A 22599-nucleotide genomic window follows, 5' to 3' on the forward strand; every position below is an offset into this window, starting at 1 on the left:
GGTCGGCCATATATAATCAAATATTTCTATAGTAAAGTAGAAAAGCAAATTTACATTAAATCTTGGGTTCACGGCTATAGATAAGACGGGTATGTAATGGCCCGTCTTTGCTCAAATATCCCCTGTGATATGTGTAGAGAGATTGCGAACTTCAAACCTTTTAGATATTTTGTGATTGATTTTTAAAAGGAAATTTGTTTTTATAGTATCTTCTGTTTAATTTGTATTTCCTGTTTTTAAAGGGTTTGGAAATAAATAGAGTTTAGGTTTACATTATAAAAATCTTACGATTAAAGGAATATTTGATTGAAGGTAAGTAAGAAATTCATTTAAATAGTGTCAAACAAAAATATAGTAAAATACTGAGACCTACAAATTGAATAAGATTACTATTAAATGAAATATCAACATATTTTAAGTTATTTGAATAAATAAAAATAAAAAGGAGATATCTTAAGCATTAGAAAAAAGTATTTAAGAATATTTTACAAATTAAAGGGAAGTACCGGTAATAATGATATTTTGTGAAAGGGAGATAATTAAAACAGTGTTTAATATACTGGCAACAATTTCAGCATTTTTATATGAAATTGACATGCTTCTCTGATTATGACAAATAATCTTGTGGAAATTTGGGATGTTACACTGAAATTAAAATGACAACAACATTAATACATTAGGAAATCAGGAAAGCAGAGAGAAAACCTCAAAAACTGGTTGAATTTCATGGTTGATGGTTTTGATAAATACTGAAACTATTTCTACAGTTTATACAAATATTGCAAATGCATACTTTCTTTATTATACATTCTACAGTAGATGTTTTATAATGGTATGATAAATACTATTTTTTGCATATAGATGTATGTAAATCTAATTGTCAAAGGCGAGCATTTTTCAGTTGAATTGTATTTGATTTGTGTTGTAGCATATAAATGAGACATACTGTAACTTAAATCTTCATCGAACAAAATCTTGGCAAGTGTTTCAAACAACAATGACAGAAAAAAATGTTTACACAGGCATGAGATATTCTGACTAATGCGAAAACAACCAAGAACATGTACTCTTTGTCCATTTAGTGAAAACCTAAACTTAGGCAGAAACAGGTAAACATTAATTACACGGGTGTATCTGTGCTGTCCATTTAGTTGAATGTAACCGCCCCGAGGGCTTAATAGTGTCAGCTATCAGACGAGAATTCTAAACCATAAAAAATGGATGCTGTCAAATAAAATGGCTACTGCGTAAAATGTCAGTTGTAGGCAATGTAACAAACAGTTATGTTTAAAACAAAACGAGATCCTCGCATTGTTGTTTAGTAATATAGCCACTGTTGTGATTTAATTCTGAATATATAATCCTTGGTAATGGAAAACCTTGTTTGGGATATGTTAATGGTAAGAAAACAAGATTTTTTAACATCTGTTTCTGACCTTTTGAGGTTGTTTTACATGGAAATTAATGTTTGTAATTTATTAAAATTGTAATAAGAAACTGGTAGCAATCTTGATAAAGAATATGCCTGTTTGCTTTGAAGAATTTATTTTATATAAGATGGTGCGCAGTACCCAACATCCATACTCTTTGAATTTAAACCAAACATTGTATTCATTTTATGAATATCAAATAATAGTTACTTATTGAAAGAGCAAAAAAAAAGCTGAGTATTTATACAGGAGTGTTTAATATCAGGGAAATGAGAAAATTGTTCATTGGAGTATGAAATGTGAGCCTCTTCTGTCATTTTTCTATGGAAATGTAATAATTGGATCATCCAAGGATATTTATATCTGTTTTATTCAAGAAAACCTGCCAGGTATAAAAATTGCTCTTTTAACACATATCAGAGGGAAAATAATTTACCTCAATGGTTTCATAAAATCAAATTATAGTTTTAAGCATCCACCTTTCACAACAAAAAGGGTATTGTACACTCAATTTTATCAACAAACCTTTTTTTGTAATTTGACATTTAGTGTGAAATTATTTTCACTTGAATAATATAGGGGATTGTTTGAATAAAAAATAATAGAGAGTGTAGATTTTATGGGAAGTCAAAACATAACCAGCCTCAATTTTAACTCATCAAATAGCTGTAAATATGCAAAGGTTAAAAGCATAAATCATTTAGCCACAAACTGTAGGCATTTTGATTTATTACTCTGACAAATGGTGTAACTTTGCATGTTAAACATTGCTTATAGCTATCCACCGGGCAAGGACATATGTTTTAACATTGTATTTTGAACCTCAAGGTAAAATTGTAATGTACCAAAATGTAGGACCGGATACGAGTGTTGCTCAAAGGCTGTTCAAGCAGTATCCAATATTCTTGGGGTATCCTTTTCTGGCTTAAGTTTCCTTAAGATTACATTTTGAAAAAGTGCTGAAAATCTTTTGATGTACTTACATGTATCCTTTTCTGGCTTAAGTTTCCTAAAGATTACATTTCAAAAAGTGCTGAATCATTCAATGTACTTACAGGTATCATTATTGTTTCACACTTTAAATTGCTCAAAGTTTTTGCAAATACAGTTTTCCAATTTTTTTTTAAAATGATGAGAGTAGCGGGTTTGATTAATTCCTTTTGGTCTAGGCAATGCCCCAGCATATTATCAAAAGTTTATGGAGATATCACATGGCATGTAAGATGGCTATAACTTGTACTATGTATACTCTAACTTCTTCAAACAGAATATGTATTAAGTGAGCAGCTCAGATTTAAGAAACAGAGAGACTTGTAAGAAGAATCTGTCCCAGCTCAGCCCAAAGAGAAAGTTGATAACATCTTTATACCCTAACAATGTACCATATAGGCCTCCTATTACAGTGATACATTCGAACACTTGCTTCAATGCATTGTCAGCAATGGCAAGTTGATGATAGTTAATTTGGATACCCAGGAAATACCAATGTGTTATATAACATAACTGATACTTCATTTTAGTTATCTAACAAGCAAATGACCAACCTTCATAATTCTTTTGCATTTTCTCATTTCAGACATACACACCGCGCAATATGCCGGCCGCCAGTCCAAACACATCTCAGTCGAGCGGGGGTAGTCAGTCAGGGGACCAGCTTAGCAAAACCAACCTGTACATACGCGGACTCAACCCCAACACTACAGATAAAGACTTGGTCAACTTGTGCAATCCGTAAGTTTACATTATTGGCATATTCCTTCTATACCTTCTACTAAATGTCTTTATTGCTATTGATGATGATGGTGATGAGGATCAGGATCAGGATGAGGTGGAGGAGGAAAATAATGGTGTTGTTGTTGTTGATGATTATGATATCAGTATTGCTGGTGTTGAAATAACCTTATAAGGAGGAAAAGAGGTTGTGTCCTGTCCTTAGGATTGAAAGCAGAACCTCTTGATCTCATGACAAGCCATACCTCAACCACATTGGGCATGTTCTATAGCTCCATAGCAAGGCTGCTGGAGATGACTTTATGGCTGATACTATGGTGGGGATGGGAAATGCCAGCTATAGTAATACATATTTGTTGCTGTTCCATTAAAATGAAGCCATGTGTTCTGTGTTGTCCTTCACAGTTTTTTTTAAAACAACTTTTATGAAACCTTTCATCATAAACATTAAAACATGCAGTTTCTTACATCAATTATATTGTATATTGCATCCTGGGGTTTTTATTTTCTTGTGGCATTTATTTATTATGATTATCGCAGAGTTTTATGTTCTGTTAAAGTAGTTATCGGCATAATACCTGTTCAAACTATGCAACCTGCATCTTTAAGATATGGTTTGATTTCTCGGACAGGTTTTTTGTTGTTTCAAATTCTACTAACTGTATTTGATACTTTTTATATCCTAACCAAAGCTTTTTAGAATATAACCACACATCACCTGTTCATTCATTAAAACACTATGCCCTACTATTACTTAAGTCAGTTCTAAAAAACCTAGCCCTAGTAATCAAAGCTAGTTGTAAAATATTGCGCTGGACCATCTGTGTGTGTTGGAAGAGCTCACTCAGCCAGTAAATCATAAAAAGAAATGTTTCCGAGTTTATCTACCTATGAATCTTTCTAAAAAAATAGATAAAAACAAAGTTAAGACAGCAGGAAGGCAGATATTATCTAATTCAGAATTTATGTATCAAAGTCAGCTCAAGAAGATTAGATGGGGGATAAGGAAGACAGGCTGAAGACCAGAAGAGACAGTAGGAAGTCTCGGAGCACACTGTGAATCGAGGCCATCACAAAATGGCTTTCAAGTGTTTGTTGGTTCCAAAGAGCGAAAGATTTGGTTTTGGCTTGAACAAATAGACATCAATCAATCAGTTAAAGTCTTAAGAGCTAAAGTTACACTCAGAATAGAATGCTTCATGACCCTGGGGCATAAAAAGCAAAACCCGAAAAATATTTTACATTTTCACGATAAAACAATACATACAGTTGTGTTTATCACAAGCATTTATAACGAATAATATTTTTTATATAAAATAAAAATTGCTTTAATATATTCATGTATACTGTGATATGTTCAAGCCACCTCATCTCAAGGTCAAGGTCAAAACTTGTTGCATACCATATCTTACAACTATCAACCTAATACTTCTAACTAAGACTATAAATTGTAAACAAAAAATTAAATTGGTTCAAAATTGCAATTTATATCTGCTGAAATGTCATGTTTACATTTGAAATAAAAACTCATATGACAGTATACCTTAGGTCTGCCAATTCTATTTTGAACTTTTAAGTGAAATTATTAAAATAGAGTTTGTTTAAGAACATTAATACTCATTATTTAGCTTGAAGAGCAAAAATTTATAAATCATTCACAACTTAAGATATTTTTACTTTGTACAAGTGATGCCTGTGACATTATGCCCATGTACAGCAAGGCCCATAACTCTGAAGTTAATAAATGTTGCCCCTTTATAGTATGGAAAAATCAGCTTTTTGCTCTGCAGTGTTCTTGTTCTGTTGCTTTAGCATGTTACAATTGAAGTGTTTTATAAATCAAATTTTAATGGTACAGTTATTAGAAGGTATTGTCATACATGTTTTGTGGTTGATGAAGGAAGCCAAATAATATAAATGGCATTGTTGCCCTGGATTTGAAATATACGGTTCATAAGTTGAGTTTTCTTACAACACGAAAATGCATCAATTCAGAGTTCAGTATGATTATCTATGTGATATTTCGGATGATAATACCACGATAAATGATGATAAAATGTACAGTCATGGCCCATGTACATCTGTGAATGAGCTTGTCAGCAGATATTATCTTGAACGCACCCCTTTTGAATTAGCTGAAACCCTCAAACATGAAAGCAGCTTACTTTATCATGTATTTAGAACATTTATTGAGAAGGCAGGTGACTTTAATTAATTGAAAATCTGTCTATTTCAATGTTTTTCTGGTTCAACAGCACAGTAGGAGAAATTAACCTAAAATCTGCCAGGTCCTGTTTGGAAATACTGCACATTGGTTGTCATGACGATACCTATTTCCTGTAAAGCAGCAGTTTTGAGATATCCCAGAATCCCTTACTGAGATAACTACTTCCTGTAGGTGTTGTGAAATTCACAGGTAGTGGAATTTCAAGGTGCTTTCAAGAAAAAATAATTTCAAAATAATCGTATATAGCTATCATTCATGACATAAATACAAAATATAACTTAATGTCATGAGATAAAATCTCCCAACCTCATTGATCTAATTTTAACATTAAAACACTGATATCAAAATAGTTTCAAAATATGTTAATATCATTCATATTAATGTCCTACACACACATCCTTGAGTATTGGCACGAAAAATGATATTTTCCTTGCAATTTTCTAAATTTCTCAAAGAACTGTTATTCTTAAATTAAATAGAAATTCAAAATGTGCACATAAAATCTCAAAAAGCCTTCCTGATGAAATACATTTGGTTGTCAATAAGTTACAAAAAATTATATGTTTCTATACATATAATATGAGCCTCTCAACCAATAATCCACAGGTAGTTGAATATAAAGGAACACCTGGTTGTCTGAAAAACAGGTTTAGAGACTTTCTGAAAAAAATGTGTTTAAAGTCAGTGCATCATTGTAATTGATTGCTTCACTGTTTTTCAATAAAAGCCCGCTTGGTAATTCATCAATTTTGTTCATGCAGATAAAAGATAAATAAATGTAAAGATCATGGTGTCCCTCAGATGATCTGCATCCCACATAGAAATGGTTATCATAAATAACAAAATTTATGGTCGGATATTTACTCTATTGGAATAAAGTCTTTATGATTTCATTGACCAAATATTTTCTGTTTGATTAACAACTGGCAGGCATATCATATGTCAGGAGCTCTATTAATAATACAAACAGTAGCACCAGAGACATTTCTTGGTAAATTCAATTTAGTTGTGAACCCTTAATCAATTCATAACGACATCCATTAAGACATACAGATGTTCCTTCTCGTACAATTTGCCTTGTAAAGCAACATGGCTATTGATTGGTTTTGGTCTGCATAAAGCCATGAATTTCTCTTAGGGTTAATTTTCCACTTTGGGCTCCATTTGGTGGTTTAGGTTTCATTTTTTTTCCCTAATAGATTTTATTTGCTTATGTAAGAATATAGATTTTCTAAAAAAACACAAGTATGAAGGAAGATGTCTTGTACAGAAAGCTTTTACTTTAATCATTTTGTACACTTATTTCACCTTTGCCAAAATGTTTGAGTAATAGTTGGTACAAAATCCTCCTTGAGTCTCTGAAGAGTTCAGCAACCAGGGTAGTGCTGAGGCCAGGCTGTGCGGCACGCAATCATAGGCTATATGAAGGGTGCCTAGCGAGATCCTTCCCGCAGTTTCCGGGAAGACACCAGTACATGAATGTCCACATAGTTAAATCAACATGTTCAGGGCTATAGCTATGGTAGCATAGAACTGCATTTCTCATGGCCTCAATGATACGCCCAAATACGCCCTTAATGATATGCCCAAACCAGGCGATCTTTCATTTGGGAATTGGAGCCTAATGTGGACTAACACCAGAACACAACCTTAAGTTTTTGGAGAATATTTTCTGCTTTTGTTTTCATCATAGAACCATTTATTTAGGAATCATCTTAGGTTTTGCAGAATCTTTCATTTGTATGCCTAAGTCAATAATACAAGATCTTTCCAGACCTATAATCACCGTTAATGAAGCTTTATAGCTGCACTTTAAGAATGAACAGCATGTAATTAAAAGTCTGTTTCAAATAGACATATATCAAAGAGTGTTGGCATTGAAGTACTTGTTTTCGAGGCACTAAGGAGATTGTCACCACCACCCAATCATTTGGTTACGTCACTGGTTTTAGTGAAGCAGTGTTACAAAGTGTTGCGTCATACGGAATGATAAGACTTGTCAATGAAACCAAAATTTGGGCTTTCGCCTTTAAGATAATAATTGTGTTTGCAGTCCATTCCCTAACCTAGCAAAGCAGGAATTTCTAGGTGGGCTTGAGAGAAACTCCCGCAGTTGTAGGTCAAGCTAATATCGGGCTTTAATGACTTCTAACTGATCATTATGTGTAAAACTACTTGCAAGATCATCATTATATTCTTGTATATTCTGATTCATTTTACATCACTGATGATCAGAAAAGGGACCTCAAAGTAATCGCAAATGTTTGATGAAACAGTTAACAAGGGTTTCAGAGTTTGGTGGGAAAGTATATTGTAAAGATCATGGTTGCACCAGTGGTGCCCATACAGAGCAATTTAGTCCTTGGCTAGTCATACAAATGACAATAATGAACCTGTCCATAATTTATATACTAATGTACTCGTGACATTCCGACCTCTGAGCAACAATATATATATGTCACCTATTTATTCAGTATTATATTCACCAACATGTACTCAACATGTGATTATTCAATAAATACTACTGAAAGAGCAGAAATAAAATCAAAATAGCTGAATTTATGTTTCTGTATTTTGATGGCCCAAATTATAATATAGACATCAAAGAGAACAATAAATAGGAACGAATCATGTTGACCTTTCCCATTTCATCCTAGGCTTTTCTCAAAACTTGTTCATTTATATTACAACATTTTTATTTTCTACCAAAAATCAACTGAAATCAAGCTGAACCGATTTTATACATACTGTTATGGTTCATAAATACCTGTAAGATAAATTCACATAAAAATCAGCATAAAAATCGAAACCATAGCAAATTGACCTCTTTGAAAAGTGAGTGAAATGACACTTTGATGGTTGATGATTACATTCTGAAAAACTGTCAAGTGAAATATAAAAAATAACCCATGAGAAATGTTTTGTTGCAAGATAAATGGGCAATAGTGCCTTAAAATATACAAATATTGATGCCCGACCCTTTGAAGTGCTATTTTCAAAGATGTGCCAATCTTCAAAGCTATGGTTTTGTAATAAATATCTAATCAAACATTTATATGTAGGTTTGTCAAACTCATTTTGATTACATACAGATACTGGATAGTATTTATTTAATGAATTATTGATAACTTAAGGGTGTCATATTCCCTTCATTAAACTTGTATTTTTATTGTTGCGAAAGGAGTGGTCTGTTTTGATGATTAAAGGTTGATCAGCTTTCAGGATGGAATGGAAACCTTACTTTCATAGATTTCTTTGCAAAAACTATAATTATCCGATCAGTGCATAAAAGAAGCTATTTGCTTAAACGTTTAATTTATGAATAGCATATATATATAGTGTCATTTCAATTGCTCATGGTTTATAATTATAAATACCTCAATATATCATGTGACCAATATTTCATTCATACACAACATTTATATACTTGTTTATTAAAATTTACTTCGGGATTGTTCAAAAATGGTTATGCCACTAATTTATGCATATTTGTGGTTACTTAGTCTTCAGATTTTGCAACTTTAATGATAAGAAAATAAAGTTATATTCCCCACACCTAACATTGTTATGCAACGATCACACTATCACCCTAGTGAGTGGGGGGAAAGTCAGCATGAAAGAACATCTTTTTCGCCCAGCTGATAATAAATAAGATATTTATACACATTACGCATGAACCCATGTTTGGATGAATATTTAATTGTTCTGGGAACACTCATTGCATTTAGACACTTAACCGCAAGGCCATTATAATAATACAAGTATTTTACTGTTAATTGGAACCTAAAGAAACAAAAAGAACCAAAAGAAAGTATTTGAACCCAATTGAAAAAAGACTATTATTGAGTGGTTTGTGGTGTGACCACAATAATGTTGTTTCTGGATGTAATATATCGCCACATTTATGCAATTTTGTTTTAGGTTTGTGTCGCGCAAAAGTAGTTTCATACAAAACATTACAAATAAGTTTGTCTTGTTTAGTTAAGTGGTTGTTAATATCATCTGAAGGTCCACAGTGTATTAATATGCAATAAAACCAATTCGAACACACTTAATATTGTTTTGCCGCAATCTTAACGCGAGTTTGACCATAATATAACAATTACTTCCATCTCATGCATGGATTCGTTTAAGGTGAACAACCTGATGAAATAAAACATGTTTTCTCGTGTAATAAAGTATTTTATTACATTCAGACGATAAAAACAGACTTTCTCAACAAATTTGTCAAAACTGTGGAAAGTGGCGAAATGTGTTACCATGAAGGGTCATGTCCAATACATGCGATTTCCTCCAAAGTGAATTGATTGCTTGGTCCCTCTTTTGTCAGGCATAGGGAATTGGACCAGAGGTTAAATGAAGTCTGATCGGACAGGAGATAAAATACACTGGGACGAAAGTGGACATGCTAATTTATCTCTCAAATGGAAGTTTTTGAACAAAATTTATCTAAAAGGGAGAAAAATGTTTGGCAAACATTGTTTGTTTAGTTGATATGTGCAGACCACAAAATGCCAATGTTTTCGAGCAATTCTATTAACAATCCCTGACAAATATTTAAAATGACTAGTCTGCTCCAACATAGCTATAGATGATATTTTCATTTCTTGAAGCCCCGACCTTAATTATTATTTTGGTTACTTAAAGAAAAACAATAAAAAAAATTGTTGGGCCTTATAATTTATGTAGTTAGTTACTGTTGCAGTCAGAATAGTTCTCATGGGTCACATGTATGACATTGTTGAATATCAAGACTGGATAATGTCCCTTAGTTTAAATTAGATTAACTATCAATTTGGATAACCTCCCTTGTTTATGAAATCTCCATTCTGTATAGTATCTTAATTTTATGCAAAAATGTCTATTATTATTACAAATTTTCTTTTGTCTTTTCAGATATGGTAAAATCATTTCCACAAAGGCCATAGTGGATCAGACCACAAACAAGTGCAAAGGTAAGACTGTTTAAGAATTAACGACTGTGTTTTAGGGGAACTTAAGTCATCTTCAAACATCAAAAGAAGGTCTATCTTGGGTGTTACTCTTTATACACCTACAGGTTTTTGATAGAACACTTGAAAAGTCAGACATCTGCCTACCAGGTTTTTGTTCGAACCTGCATAACCACATGTTTATAGGGACAAAATAAATATTACTGTTATCGGATATTATCCATGGCAAATGATTTAAGAAAACAAGCCACTTGACCTATCACAACTAGCCTTTTTAAGTCAGAGTTCAATCATAAAAAGTATGTAGTGTCCTCTCATAAAACAGTGAGTTTTAAAAGACTTGAAAATTTAAATAAACTGATTAAAAACTGCGCTCTCTAGATTTGTATTGTTGTCAAAATTATAGAGAAATCTTCAGTTTTATTTTAATATTTTTACAGCATTTCAGCTGGTATCATCATGAAAATGTTCAAGTGATGAAAAGACTAGTTTGGTCAAACATGAAAGTTCAGGCTTTTTCTATAAATGGCCCCATAGTCATCATTGCCCCTTACATTGAATGCAGTCAGTAATAATAGTCAAATCGGAAATCGGAATATAGTAAACTTGTGAGCATTTGACCCTGTTAATGAATATTCATAAGGCAAATCACTCAAGATAGCAGACAGTCTCCGGAGAAAGCTCTTGGAATCTTTTCACCGGAAAATATAGATCCTGTATCACATGTTGTTATTCACCATTATCGGGGTATTTACTTTCCAATGGCCGATATTGACCAACATGTTTGTCTGCCATCTCTTCTCATTATTATCCCTTTGTCTCCAGCACCAATAATAGATTATGTAAAAAAAGTTGCCTTATGGAATTTATATTTTATGTTGCCTTATGGAATTTATATTTTATGTATAATGGATAGATTTTTGTAATGGAAATTTACATTTTCTATGGGGGTTGGGCTTGAGAGAGTTTGCTAGTGGGTGTTGCAAAATACCCCCTTACACTGCTATTTTCATACTTTTGGTGTATTTTGAGTGTCATTGTATTTTGGACTTTGGTGTATTTCGTGGTTGGGTGTAATTGTTGGGCTTTTATAGAATCTCTCTATTGCATTTATTCCTAAATTGCATTTAGATGTTTAAAACAAAAGGCATGTTTCCAAGTCTGGGGTCCCTGAACCTGATATGGTTTCCTTATCGCTGCTGCTGTATCTTATTTTCTGCTGGAAAGACGTCAATATTTTATTCTGCTAAACAAACAGTAATTGTCTTTTTATGGTTTTGGCCCTAAAAACAGCCGATGATTTTATCTCGCTGACAAAATGCTATAAAGAGCTGTCCTTGGTAATGACACATTGATTTAGAGTTGTATGAAGCATCCATGCAACAGGCATTCAACAGCCAATTGATAGAGCAGTAATTAAGGTTCCTATATACATATGTGATTAATTTTGATGTCTGTAACCCCATATGCTTGGGTATCATTTGGAAGGGCTTTATGTGTAGAGTAATTATATGTTAATATTTTAACGCGAAGAATATTCCAAACACGCTGTTTTGTCCAAAATTGGACATTACACTTCTGATAGGGTTCAGCAGACATTAACATTATTGTCAATGGCTGGTTGTTATCACAAGCTTATATGTACATCAGATACCTTATGTCTAATAAGCCTATGGCTCTAGAAGGCTTTTAAAATTTACTAGATGACTTTAATTTGTTTGATATTATGAGTCTTACTTATTAGGAGGTCCAACATATGATTCCAAGAACATACTTACAGTGGTGTTAAATTTCAAGGAGATGCCCGCAATTTATTTCTCTTGTTCTATGACACGATATCTTTAAACGAGGAAGCAGGCTTAAACATGGTACTGTGTTATATAGGATGTTTCTAGGCTTCTGTGTTATGTAGGAGGTTTCTTAGCCTCTGGTCTAGTACAAATTTACATAACATATCAAAATGGCCAAGTGTGCTCAGAACTTTCATCCAAGGTCAAGGCTACACTATTCATTTTCTAAGGACTGTTAAAATGATTTTTAAATAGTTTCTAGTCATCATTTATCAGACAGTTCTTGCAAGTGCCAAAACTTATCAAAAAAATATTTTCCATAAATACTGTCAGAGTGGCAGATACATAACAGAACCAGGAAATTGGCAACCTGTGGTTTTTCGACAAACTGTTGTCAGTGGATTTGAAACAAACCATTTAATTACCACTGTGTCTCTGCCAGAAAGTTTTGAACCCAGTCTCTCAAAGCAGTATTTACAATAACTACCAATCCATCATTAGAATGGACAACATTTTGTTTTCAGACAAGAGGATCATTTTTGTCATTGATAAGGATGAATGTGCTCTATTGCAAGAGTATAATGTGTAATAGTGCCAGTATTAGGACCCAGAAATGCAATGGTTTATGCCTGTCTCTTTAGATACGATTGTATTGGAAAGAGGTGTCTTTTTGGAGTTCAGCTTGGTTCTGTGGTAACTCTATTTTCTTGGTCGTTACAACACCATAAGCATTAGCTTGCCATTTGTTCTTCAAACTTTTTCTCATTCGTGCACATGATGAGTAACCTAACTGAACTGAACTTATTGGACAGTTGGCAGAACTGGATAAATATATGAAACAAGAATAGACTTGGTAGTATTAGAGCCCTGAACACCTAATTCCATACTTAATTATGTACTTACTATGATACCACTCACAAAGAAAAATACACACTTTATAACTACATATGTTTATAAAAGGGATGAACAAACAACATTTAACAGTAACAGAGATGGCATCAGTCTCTGATAATCTATATAGACCATGTTATAAGGCACACAAATAATTCACTGACATACATAACTCAGAAAGAGCCTAGTATCTGACATACATAACTCAGAAAGAGCCTAGTATCTGACATACATAACTCAGAAAGAGCCTAGTATCTGACATACATAACTCAGAAAGAGCGTAGTATCTGACATACATATCTCAGAAAGAGCCTAGTATCTGACATATTTACCCGGAAACCAACTAGTATCTGACATATTTAACTATGAAAGTGCCTTGTATCTGACATATTTAACCCGGAAAGAGACTGGTATCTGACATAAGAATAATCGGCGATGTTATGGCAGCAATTTCAGTCCGTATATGTAATGTAGCAGCATCACGCACTCTCTCTTATCAAAAAAATCAAATTAGATAGATGCAGGGAAATATCCCCCTTATATTATTCATCCATAAAAGCAGAAGGCTGATAGCCCTTTTAGTCAGAAATTGTCTGTTTTAGAAGATAAAATGTCTTTTATTGACTTCCTACTCAACCAGTTTTACACTCATTTTTTCAATCATGTAAAAGTGGTCTCATTATTTCCAGGCTGCAAGCTCACTTCATTTTTTTTGGCATTTAATCATAATACATGCAGCTCTTGGAGTAAATGTATGGTTGACCTGTTGGTCATATACATGTATATGTAAATTGTCTGAGTTCATATCCTATTGGAATAGAAATTAGCCATCTTTGAACCATTGCAAAGCATTAAGGGAAATTTAATGCTGAAATGGTAATGCAGCTTGTAATGGCCTTTATGGTTTGCTAATTTGGTTGAAAATGAAGACACTTTATTTGAAATCTTAGTAGAACCAGTTTTTAATGAATTTGAAGCTTGGCTAGCCAAGTGAAGTCCATTTGATAAATTATGCAGGATATATTTGAATTTGTTTTCAGTCCAAATTTCTGAATTAGCATTTAGATAGATGAATAAAGATTTGAGCAAATGTATTAGATGAAGTTAAAAGACGACATATTTCAAAGTCACGCAAACGCTTTTTGATGAGCCTGATATGATAAGACCTCCAGGTTTACTTTCCACAGGACATACCATGTACCCCTGTACACCTGGGCCTTGTTTCAATAAATGATCTTATTCATATCTTCAAAAACCTATAGAAAAGTCAAAGTTGGCACCAGCTTAGTTATTTTCATATGTTTAATTGTGTTTTAACAATAATACTGGTTAAAGGTAAGATTTTACAAAATAAAGACAAAAAATACTTTAATATAATTACACTTAACGGCTGAGATCTTTGATGAAATGGTCCCCAGTACTTCTGCATCACACTCTGTGACTACTAGAACACTATTCTGCTTCATTTCAGTATTGATTTCATGATGATAAAAGCATAAAACCCTTTAAACATTAATACAAAGTACCAGTTGTAGTGTTAAATGCATCCTGATGTAATCAACATGTTCTAAACACCATCATACAATGTCCATGTGCTCTGTACAATGGTTTTATCAATCGAAAGCATACCGGACCTATCAAGTACCTTTTGTACTTTTGTCCTCATGATCGAATCATAATTATCTAAAGCCAACATGTGCATTCCATGTCCAACTTGATTGTCTAATTGTTCAAACCCTCTGAGCATTGGAATTGATTTTTTACCCACTTAATTGAGCAATATTTATCATACCAGACTACAAGTGTTTGCCTTATTAGTCAAAAAGCCTTAGGGACCTTGTGTCAGACAATTTGTAAATTATTGACAAAGAGCAGGAAAAAATAAAATAAACAATTCTTGGAAAAACAAATTCAGAAACATTTGAGATAAAAATAAATAACTAAAAATATTAGGGGAGGACAAATTTAGAAACATTCTATCATATTCTCCTGTTAGAAAAAAATCTGATTCAAAGCCATATTGAATAAATTCTGATAAATATATTTCATCATAAGAATTTTAATAACTTGCCTGATGGTTTTGTTAATCATCTATTCTAACAAATAAAGGTATACAATGTATGGTGATACTGCTTCAGAGATCTGCACTACTTTGCTCTGCATCATGTTTGCTTTGCACCATTGCCAATGACTGAGTCCACACTTAGTCATTCCTTCTCACTGCTGGTGCTAGCTTCATCTCTTTCAAGTTCTGGTAATATCCCCAACACAAAATACACATCACCATTTTTCATTCACTGTTATAATAAGCAGGGCATTAGCATAGTACAGACATTTGTCTATCGATTTAAGAGGCATCCTCTGTTGTTTCAATATTTCCCAAATTGTATTTCAGAAACGTCAAAAGTCAACCATGATTAGTTGGATTTGCTCAGGATTCTAGAAATTAATATTGGCCCCATGATGTTTCCACTGTTATTCCTATCTTATTCAGGAGTCATTGTATAGTAATGTTTCTAATCTTTTTGAGATTATAAATTAGAGCTAGAACAAATTGTATGCGTGTCCGGAAAAATATATTTCATCTTTACTGAGTTTCTTATAGCCAAGGTCATTATAAGAATCAAGTTTGAATCTGTTTCCTCTGGTTTAGCAGTTCTTGTGGCCAACAGGGACTCCCATGACCTCATGGGTGGAGGGTCAGAACTCGTGTTTATATTGCTACACCAATCTTAATCATCATCAGTGCTCTATAAATCTTTTATCCAAGCTACTTTATCCTGAGTTCTTGCATTTCTTTTTACATCCATATACTTTTGGAAATATGCTAGAGAATTGTCCAGACCAAATGGAAATTTAGTATAATGCTAATAATTTTCTGCTTCAGTCTTCTGTTTCTCATTATTTTGAACATCAATATTCTTGGTCTATAGTGCAGAATGCTTGCAATTAAATTCAAATGCAACACATAAGGGACAAACATATAGCTATGCAATCTTGTTCAAATAAAATTCCCGTGCCCTGTAGCCAAATAACAGTTGTCTAACTTATGGCTCAAACATTGTCAAGACAATATTGTTTCATTATCAGCAGAACTTGTTTTGATTTTTTTAATGTTTCACATTCTATAATGACATCAGTTGTAGAAATTCCCATATGGTTTTGTTTTCCTTTCTCAGAATTAGATAATGGAGCTTCGATTAAATGTTCCCTGGAGAATTTAATTACACTCCTCTTATCTTCACCCTTGGCAGTTGAACAAGATGTGAATGGAATCAAGAAATTGTTGAAGAAATAATTTGAACCCAGAACTTGAATTAGGTTGCAGTGTTTCAATGAAATGACAGCATTTCCCACTGGCCCCAATATCACAAAAATGCTCAGTCAAATCTCAATCTCAACCAAACTTTCAGATATCTTACAAGGTGATGCTTTGCCAGACAAATTGAGAATCAAATCAATATGCCGATGTCAAGAGATTGTAATAGACACAATTCTCTCAATTAGTACTCTAGTATGAATGAATATATACTGGACATTTCAGAGTTCAATGTATTTATAGCTAACACTACCGGAATCAGGTTTCCCTGTCATTTTCAGTCAGCACTTGTCTGTTGTCTTATGGGCATGTATGTTGTCTTATGGGTGTGTATGTTGTCTTATAGGTGTGTATGTTGTCTTATAGGTGTGTATGTTGTCTTATAGGTGTGTATGTTGTCTTATAGGTGTGTATGTTGTCTTATAGGTGTGTATGTTGTCTGTCTTATGGGCATGTATGTTGTCTTATAGGTGTGTATGTTGTCTTATAGGTGTGTATGTTGTCTGTCTTATGGGCATGTATGTTGTCTTATAGGTGTGTATGTTGTCTTATAGGTGTGTATGTTGTCTTATGGGTGTGTATGTTGTCTTATAGGTGTGTATGTTGTCTGTCTTATGGGCATGTATGTTGTCTTATAGGTGTGTATGTTGTCTTATAGGTGTGTATGTTGTCTTATAGGTGTGTATGTTGTCTTATAGGTGTGTATGTTGTCTTATAGGTGTGTATGTTGTCTGTCTTATGGGCATGTATGTTGTCTTATAGGTGTGTATGTTGTCTTATAGGTGTGTATGTTGTCTTATAGGTGTGTATGTTGTCTTATAGGTGTGTATGTTGTCTTATAGGCATGTATGTTGTCTTATAGGTGTGTATGTTGTCTTATAGGTGTGTATGTTGTCTTATGGGCATGTATGTTGTCTTATAGGTGTGTATGTTGTCTTATAGGTGTGTATGTTGTCTTATAGGTGTGTATGTTGTCTTATAGGTGTGTATGTTGTCTGTCTTATGGGCATGTATGTTGTCTTATGGGTGTGTATGTTGTCTGTCTTATGGGCATGTATGTTGTCTTATGGGTGTGTATGTTGTCTGTCTTATGGGCATGTATGTTGTCTTATGGGTGTGTATGTTGTCTGTCTTATGGGCATGTATGTTGTCTTATGGGTGTGTATGTTGTCTGTCTTATGGGCATGTATGTTGTCTTATGGGTGTGTATGTTGTCTGTCTTATGGGCATGTATGTTGTCTTATGGGTGTGTATGTTGTCTTATAGGTGTGTATGTTGTCTTATGGGTGTGTATGTTGTCTGTCTTATGGGCATGTATGTTGTCTTATGGGTGTGTATGTTGTCTGTCTTATGGGCATGTATGTTGTCTTATGGGTGTGTATGTTGTCTGTCTTATGGGCATGTATGTTGTCTTATGGGTGTGTATGTTGTCTGTCTTATGGGCGTGTATGTTGTCTGTCTTATGGGCATGTATGTTGTCTTATGGGTGTGTATGTTGTCTGTCTTATGGGCGTGTATGTTGTCTTATGGGTGTGTATGTTGTCTGTCTTGTGGGCATGTATGTTGTCTTATGGGTGTGTATGTTGTCTGTCTTGTGGGCATGTATGTTGTCTTATGGGTGTGTATGTTGTCTGTCTTGTGGGCATGTATGTTGTCTTATGGGTGTGTATGTTTTCTTATGGCTTGTCATACTGTGTGCCTGGTGGGCTTTCATCAATTCTAATGTGCCTTTACACTAGCCTATTATTTGGCCATGTTTATCTTTAGAGTTTGTCCTTGGATATATTATTGTTGCATTGTTTTCCTCTTAAAATGCATATTAGAGCATTTATGAATCTGGTACTTCTTGGTACTTTTCCTGACTTCCTGATTTGTGTCTACTCCACTTTAAGTGCAAGGGTATCAGTATATATCCTGTTCTCTTTTATCTTATATACATTATTATGATATTAATGTTAATACTTGCAGTTATTGGTGTGGAAGAAACATATTTTATAAGCAGTTTGCTGCAATTTAGACCAGCAAATGCTTTATAATTGTGGTCATTATTTCCTTAAATAGCCATTAATATTCCAATAACATAGTCTGTACCATTAGCTTAACGGCCAATTACTCAAAAGCAAGAAGCAACTAGAAAATTTATGATCCTGTAATGAAGAAATAACCTGTTTGCGAAATATTTCTCTTCCCTAACAGACATTTTTAGTGTTCTCCATTTCAGTCCCCACATTTTTTCCTGTCTAAGTTTTATTCCTTGAAAATACATTTATAACTATTGACTGAAAGGATGTTAAAACTTGCTGAAAGGTTTATTATGTAAACAATATTTTTTTTATTATGCAACTACAAGTAAAATGCTCATTTAATTGAAACATGAACATATTATTTTGTATAAAATCGATGTAGGAATTGGTTGTGTACACGCACATAATCAATGGTAATTTCCATTGAAAGAGAGTTTTGTCAATTGGCATTGATTGACTCTGACACTAATTAAAGAAGAAGAAGAATGAGATTGTTTACCATGTAGAAAAACAGCCTAGTTTGTCTCTACTTTTAATTGATACATACAACGTCTGTCAGTACATCCCTGATTGTTCTTTTGTCCATTTCTTCTCATTGCATTTCCTTCTGTCAATCTCAACCTTCTTTTCGTCTGTCCATCTCTTCCTATGACATGTTCTTCTGTCCATCTCTCCCTATTACATGTACGTTTGTCCATCTCTCCCGAACCTGTTCTTCCTATTTCATGTTCTCCTGTCCATCTCTCCCTATGGCATGTTCTCCTGTCCATCTCTCCCTATGGCATGTTCTCCTGTCCATCTCTCCCTATGGCATGTTCTCCTGTCCATCTCTTCCTATTACATGTTCTTCTGTCCATCTCTCCCTATTACATGTTATTCTGTCCATCTCTCCCTATTACATGTTATTCTGTCCATCTCTCCCTATTACATGTTATTCTGTCCATCTCTCCCTATTACATGTTCTTCTGTCTATCTCTCCCTATTACATGTTATTCTGTCCATCTCTCCTTATGGCATGTTCATCCGTACATCTCTGAATTATTTGTAGACAGATTTAGGTTCAGATACAAGCTTTTGAGACTGTTAACAAAGGTTTTTCCCACAGGAATATTTTGGTTTCATAAGTATTTTTTTAAAGTTTCGCATATTGAAAACGTGAGTTGATTTATGTCTGGAAACTGTCCCTCTAAGGAAATAAAGCCAAAGTGAAAAATACCAAAAGCTTTGTGGAGGTATTTGTGATTTTATCCACTTTTCTCTCTACTTAAATAATCTCCAAATTCACACATAGACAAGGTTAAGATCTATATCAATAATCTGTCTGGATAACTATGGGTTATTGGAAGTTTCTAAGAATAAGTCATGTTCCTATTGTACCTATGACTGTTCGCTTATGGGCATTGAAAGACTTATTGACATATCTTTAAACTGTTTTTAGCAGCACATATTTTCTGCAGATATTTTTCTAGGGCTTTCAGAGTTTTTAGCATGTCTGTTGTTGTTTTGTTTTTGGCAAAAAATGATGAGATATTCTGATAGCCGCTACAGCATTGTTGTTGTAGCTATCGCCATCAAGCATTTTTTATGTTGTTTATAACGAAAAAAGATTTTAAACATTAAATAGTAACATGAAACTTGGTATGCATCTTAAAATGACCATGTACACTTGTGTTAATGTAGCCGGTATCAGCTGTTAATGGCATTTATGAATGATATTTAATTCTGAAATCTTACTGTTTTTCAGGATATGGTTTCGTGGACTTTGAGACAAACCAGGCTGCTGAAGTCGCAGTCCAGGCGCTCCAAGCTCAGGGAATCCAGGCGCAGATGGCAAAGGTAGGGCATGGGGTATGTAGGGGACTTTTTACAGGCATAGCCATTTAGAAACATTTACATTATGGCATAGCCATTTAGAAACATTTACATTATTGCATTGCCATTTAGAAACATTTACATTATGGCATAGCCATTTAGAAACGTTTACATTATCGCATAGCCATTTAGAAACATTTACATTATGGCATAGCCATTTAGAAACATTTACATTATTGAATAGCCATTTAGAAACATTTACATTATGGCATAGCCATTTAGAAACGTTTACATTATCGCATAGCCATTTTGAAACATTTACATTATTGCATAGCCATTTTGAAACATTTACATTATTGCATAGCCATTTAGAAACATTTCCATAATGGCATAACCATTTAGAAACATTTACATTATGGAATAGCTATTTAAAAACATTTACATTATGGCATAGCCATTTAGAAACATTTACATTATGGCATAGCCATTTAGAATCATTTCCATTATGGCATAACCATTTGAAACATTTACATTATGGCATAGCCATTTAGAAACGTTTACATTATGGCATAGCCATTTAGAAACATTTACATTATGGCATAGCCATTTAGAAACATTTACATTATGGCATAGCCATTTAGAAACATTTACATTATGGCATAGCCATTTAGAAACATTTCCATTATGGCATAACCATTTAGAAACATTTACATTATGGTGAAGCCATTTAGAAACATTAACATTATGGCTTAACTTTTAGAAGCATTAACATTTGGGCATAGCCTTTTAGAAACATTTACATTTGGGCGTAGTTATTTAGATTTTTATGAACTTGGGTGCTTCTATGATATTTAACAAAAAAAGATGCATGTGCATGTCAACAACTAGATTTCTAGGCATAATACATTCCAATACAACTGCAACAGAAACACCGGGTTAATCTCTGGAGAAACTTAAAATTGAACCAAGATCCAGTTGAAAAGGGCACAAGGATCATGGGCCATACCCATTCAGAAGGGCACAACCAGGGACTGCTGCTCCTTTCTTGGTCTAGTTATTAAACTAGGAAATTAGATAAACATACTTGCCATATTTTTGAGAGGCTTCCCACGGGATTTTGGTCTGAATTCCAGGGGATTTTGATATTACACCAGCGTATTATTATGCGACAAAAATTTGCGCAATATCTGCATTTATAATATAAGAACAAATACAGAAATACACTCAAACTACAATAATTTTTTGACTTAGTTATCACGGTCATTCATGGAATTTCACACTCATAATATTATTGATGCTTTCCACTGTCAACCTTAAGCAAGTTTTGATCCATATCCCCCGGCCGGGGACCAGGGGATGGGTCAAAATTCTGGGGGATTTTTCCCACCTGCTGGGGGATATGGCATGTATGAATAAATGCACAAATTTGTTCTTTAAATTTATTGTTAGGTGCAGAAATGAAAGGGTTATTGTTGTTTGACAAAAACATAATGGAATACCTGCAATGCATTTGGACACAATTCTGAGTAAACAAACTGTTTTTCGTTCAAACCTTAGCAAAATCAAATTTCAATGTCGTTAATAGCTTCATTAAAATTGCTGTTTTAAGAGAAATCTGATACGATAAAGCACTGTTTTATTTTAAATTTAAGAAATCTGTCTCTTGACAACTGCATGACTATCATTTCTCATTGAACTCTAAAGTCTGGTTTTAATGACTGATACGTTTCGGGGGAACTTGTTTACTTCTAAGCTTCTTACATGAAAAATATGATTTCAGATACAAAAAAATTGTATTGAAACGTTAGACATGTTACTATTCAATGTTCCCCCTACCCTATGAAAGAATAAAGTAAGTCAACAGTTATTTTAGCGTATGTCAACTCCCCTGGAGTGGCCATTGTAAAATTCTGCTGTTAACTTCCAAGATTTATTACTAGGTCATTCCAAAGGCACCCTTACATGACATACCTACCCATTTATGGAGACAACTTTTTAATTTCGGCATTTTATAGGTACTATATATCAAAATCTTGGCAAAGAGCCAAATCACTTCAACATTTCCACCCACTTTATAGGGTTAAAAGTGTCATCCAGAATATATTGATTTTAGCTGAAAAATGAACCCCTGTTAATTGTTTAAATAACCAGATTTTAACATCAATGGTATTTTGATAAATGTGAGCTGACATTATGGTGCGGTTAACTTTACACAGGGGCCATTATTACTTTAATCATTCTGTACTTTCTAAAAGTGTCATGATTTATTTTTTTGCAAAATATTTTTTCATATGAAAAAAGAGTGTTTTGTTTTGGCATCATGATTATAGAGGCTCACACACATTCCTGGTCAGAAACTCATGCTTTGAAAAAGTAAAACTAAAATAAAATTTCATGAATAAAATGTTTGTTAAATTGAATTA

The 22599-nt window shown here is 33.6% G+C and overlaps 1 protein-coding gene across 13 annotated transcripts in view; it reads left to right on the forward strand.

Annotated features, from left to right (window-relative positions):
* The window catches only part of LOC128231363 (RNA-binding motif, single-stranded-interacting protein 2-like), a 130502-nt gene that overhangs the window by 96859 nt on the left and 11044 nt on the right, over nt 1-22599 (forward strand). For 12 of the 13 annotated variants that reach the window (XM_052944129.1, XM_052944081.1, XM_052944091.1 and 9 more), the window contains exons 2-4: nt 3007-3161; nt 10285-10343; nt 20109-20200. In XM_052944129.1, the coding sequence (XP_052800089.1) occupies nt 3007-3161; nt 10285-10343; nt 20109-20200 (306 nt within the window). Of the gene's footprint in view, nt 1-1355; nt 1401-3006; nt 3162-10284; nt 10344-20108; nt 20201-22599 lie in introns of those variants that run through there. The other variant, XM_052944146.1, reaches the window with a different exon arrangement.

The sequence above is a fragment of the Mya arenaria genome, chromosome 1 (assembly GCF_026914265.1).
Source record: "Mya arenaria isolate MELC-2E11 chromosome 1, ASM2691426v1".
NCBI classification, from domain to species: Eukaryota; Metazoa; Mollusca; class Bivalvia; order Myida; family Myidae; genus Mya; species Mya arenaria.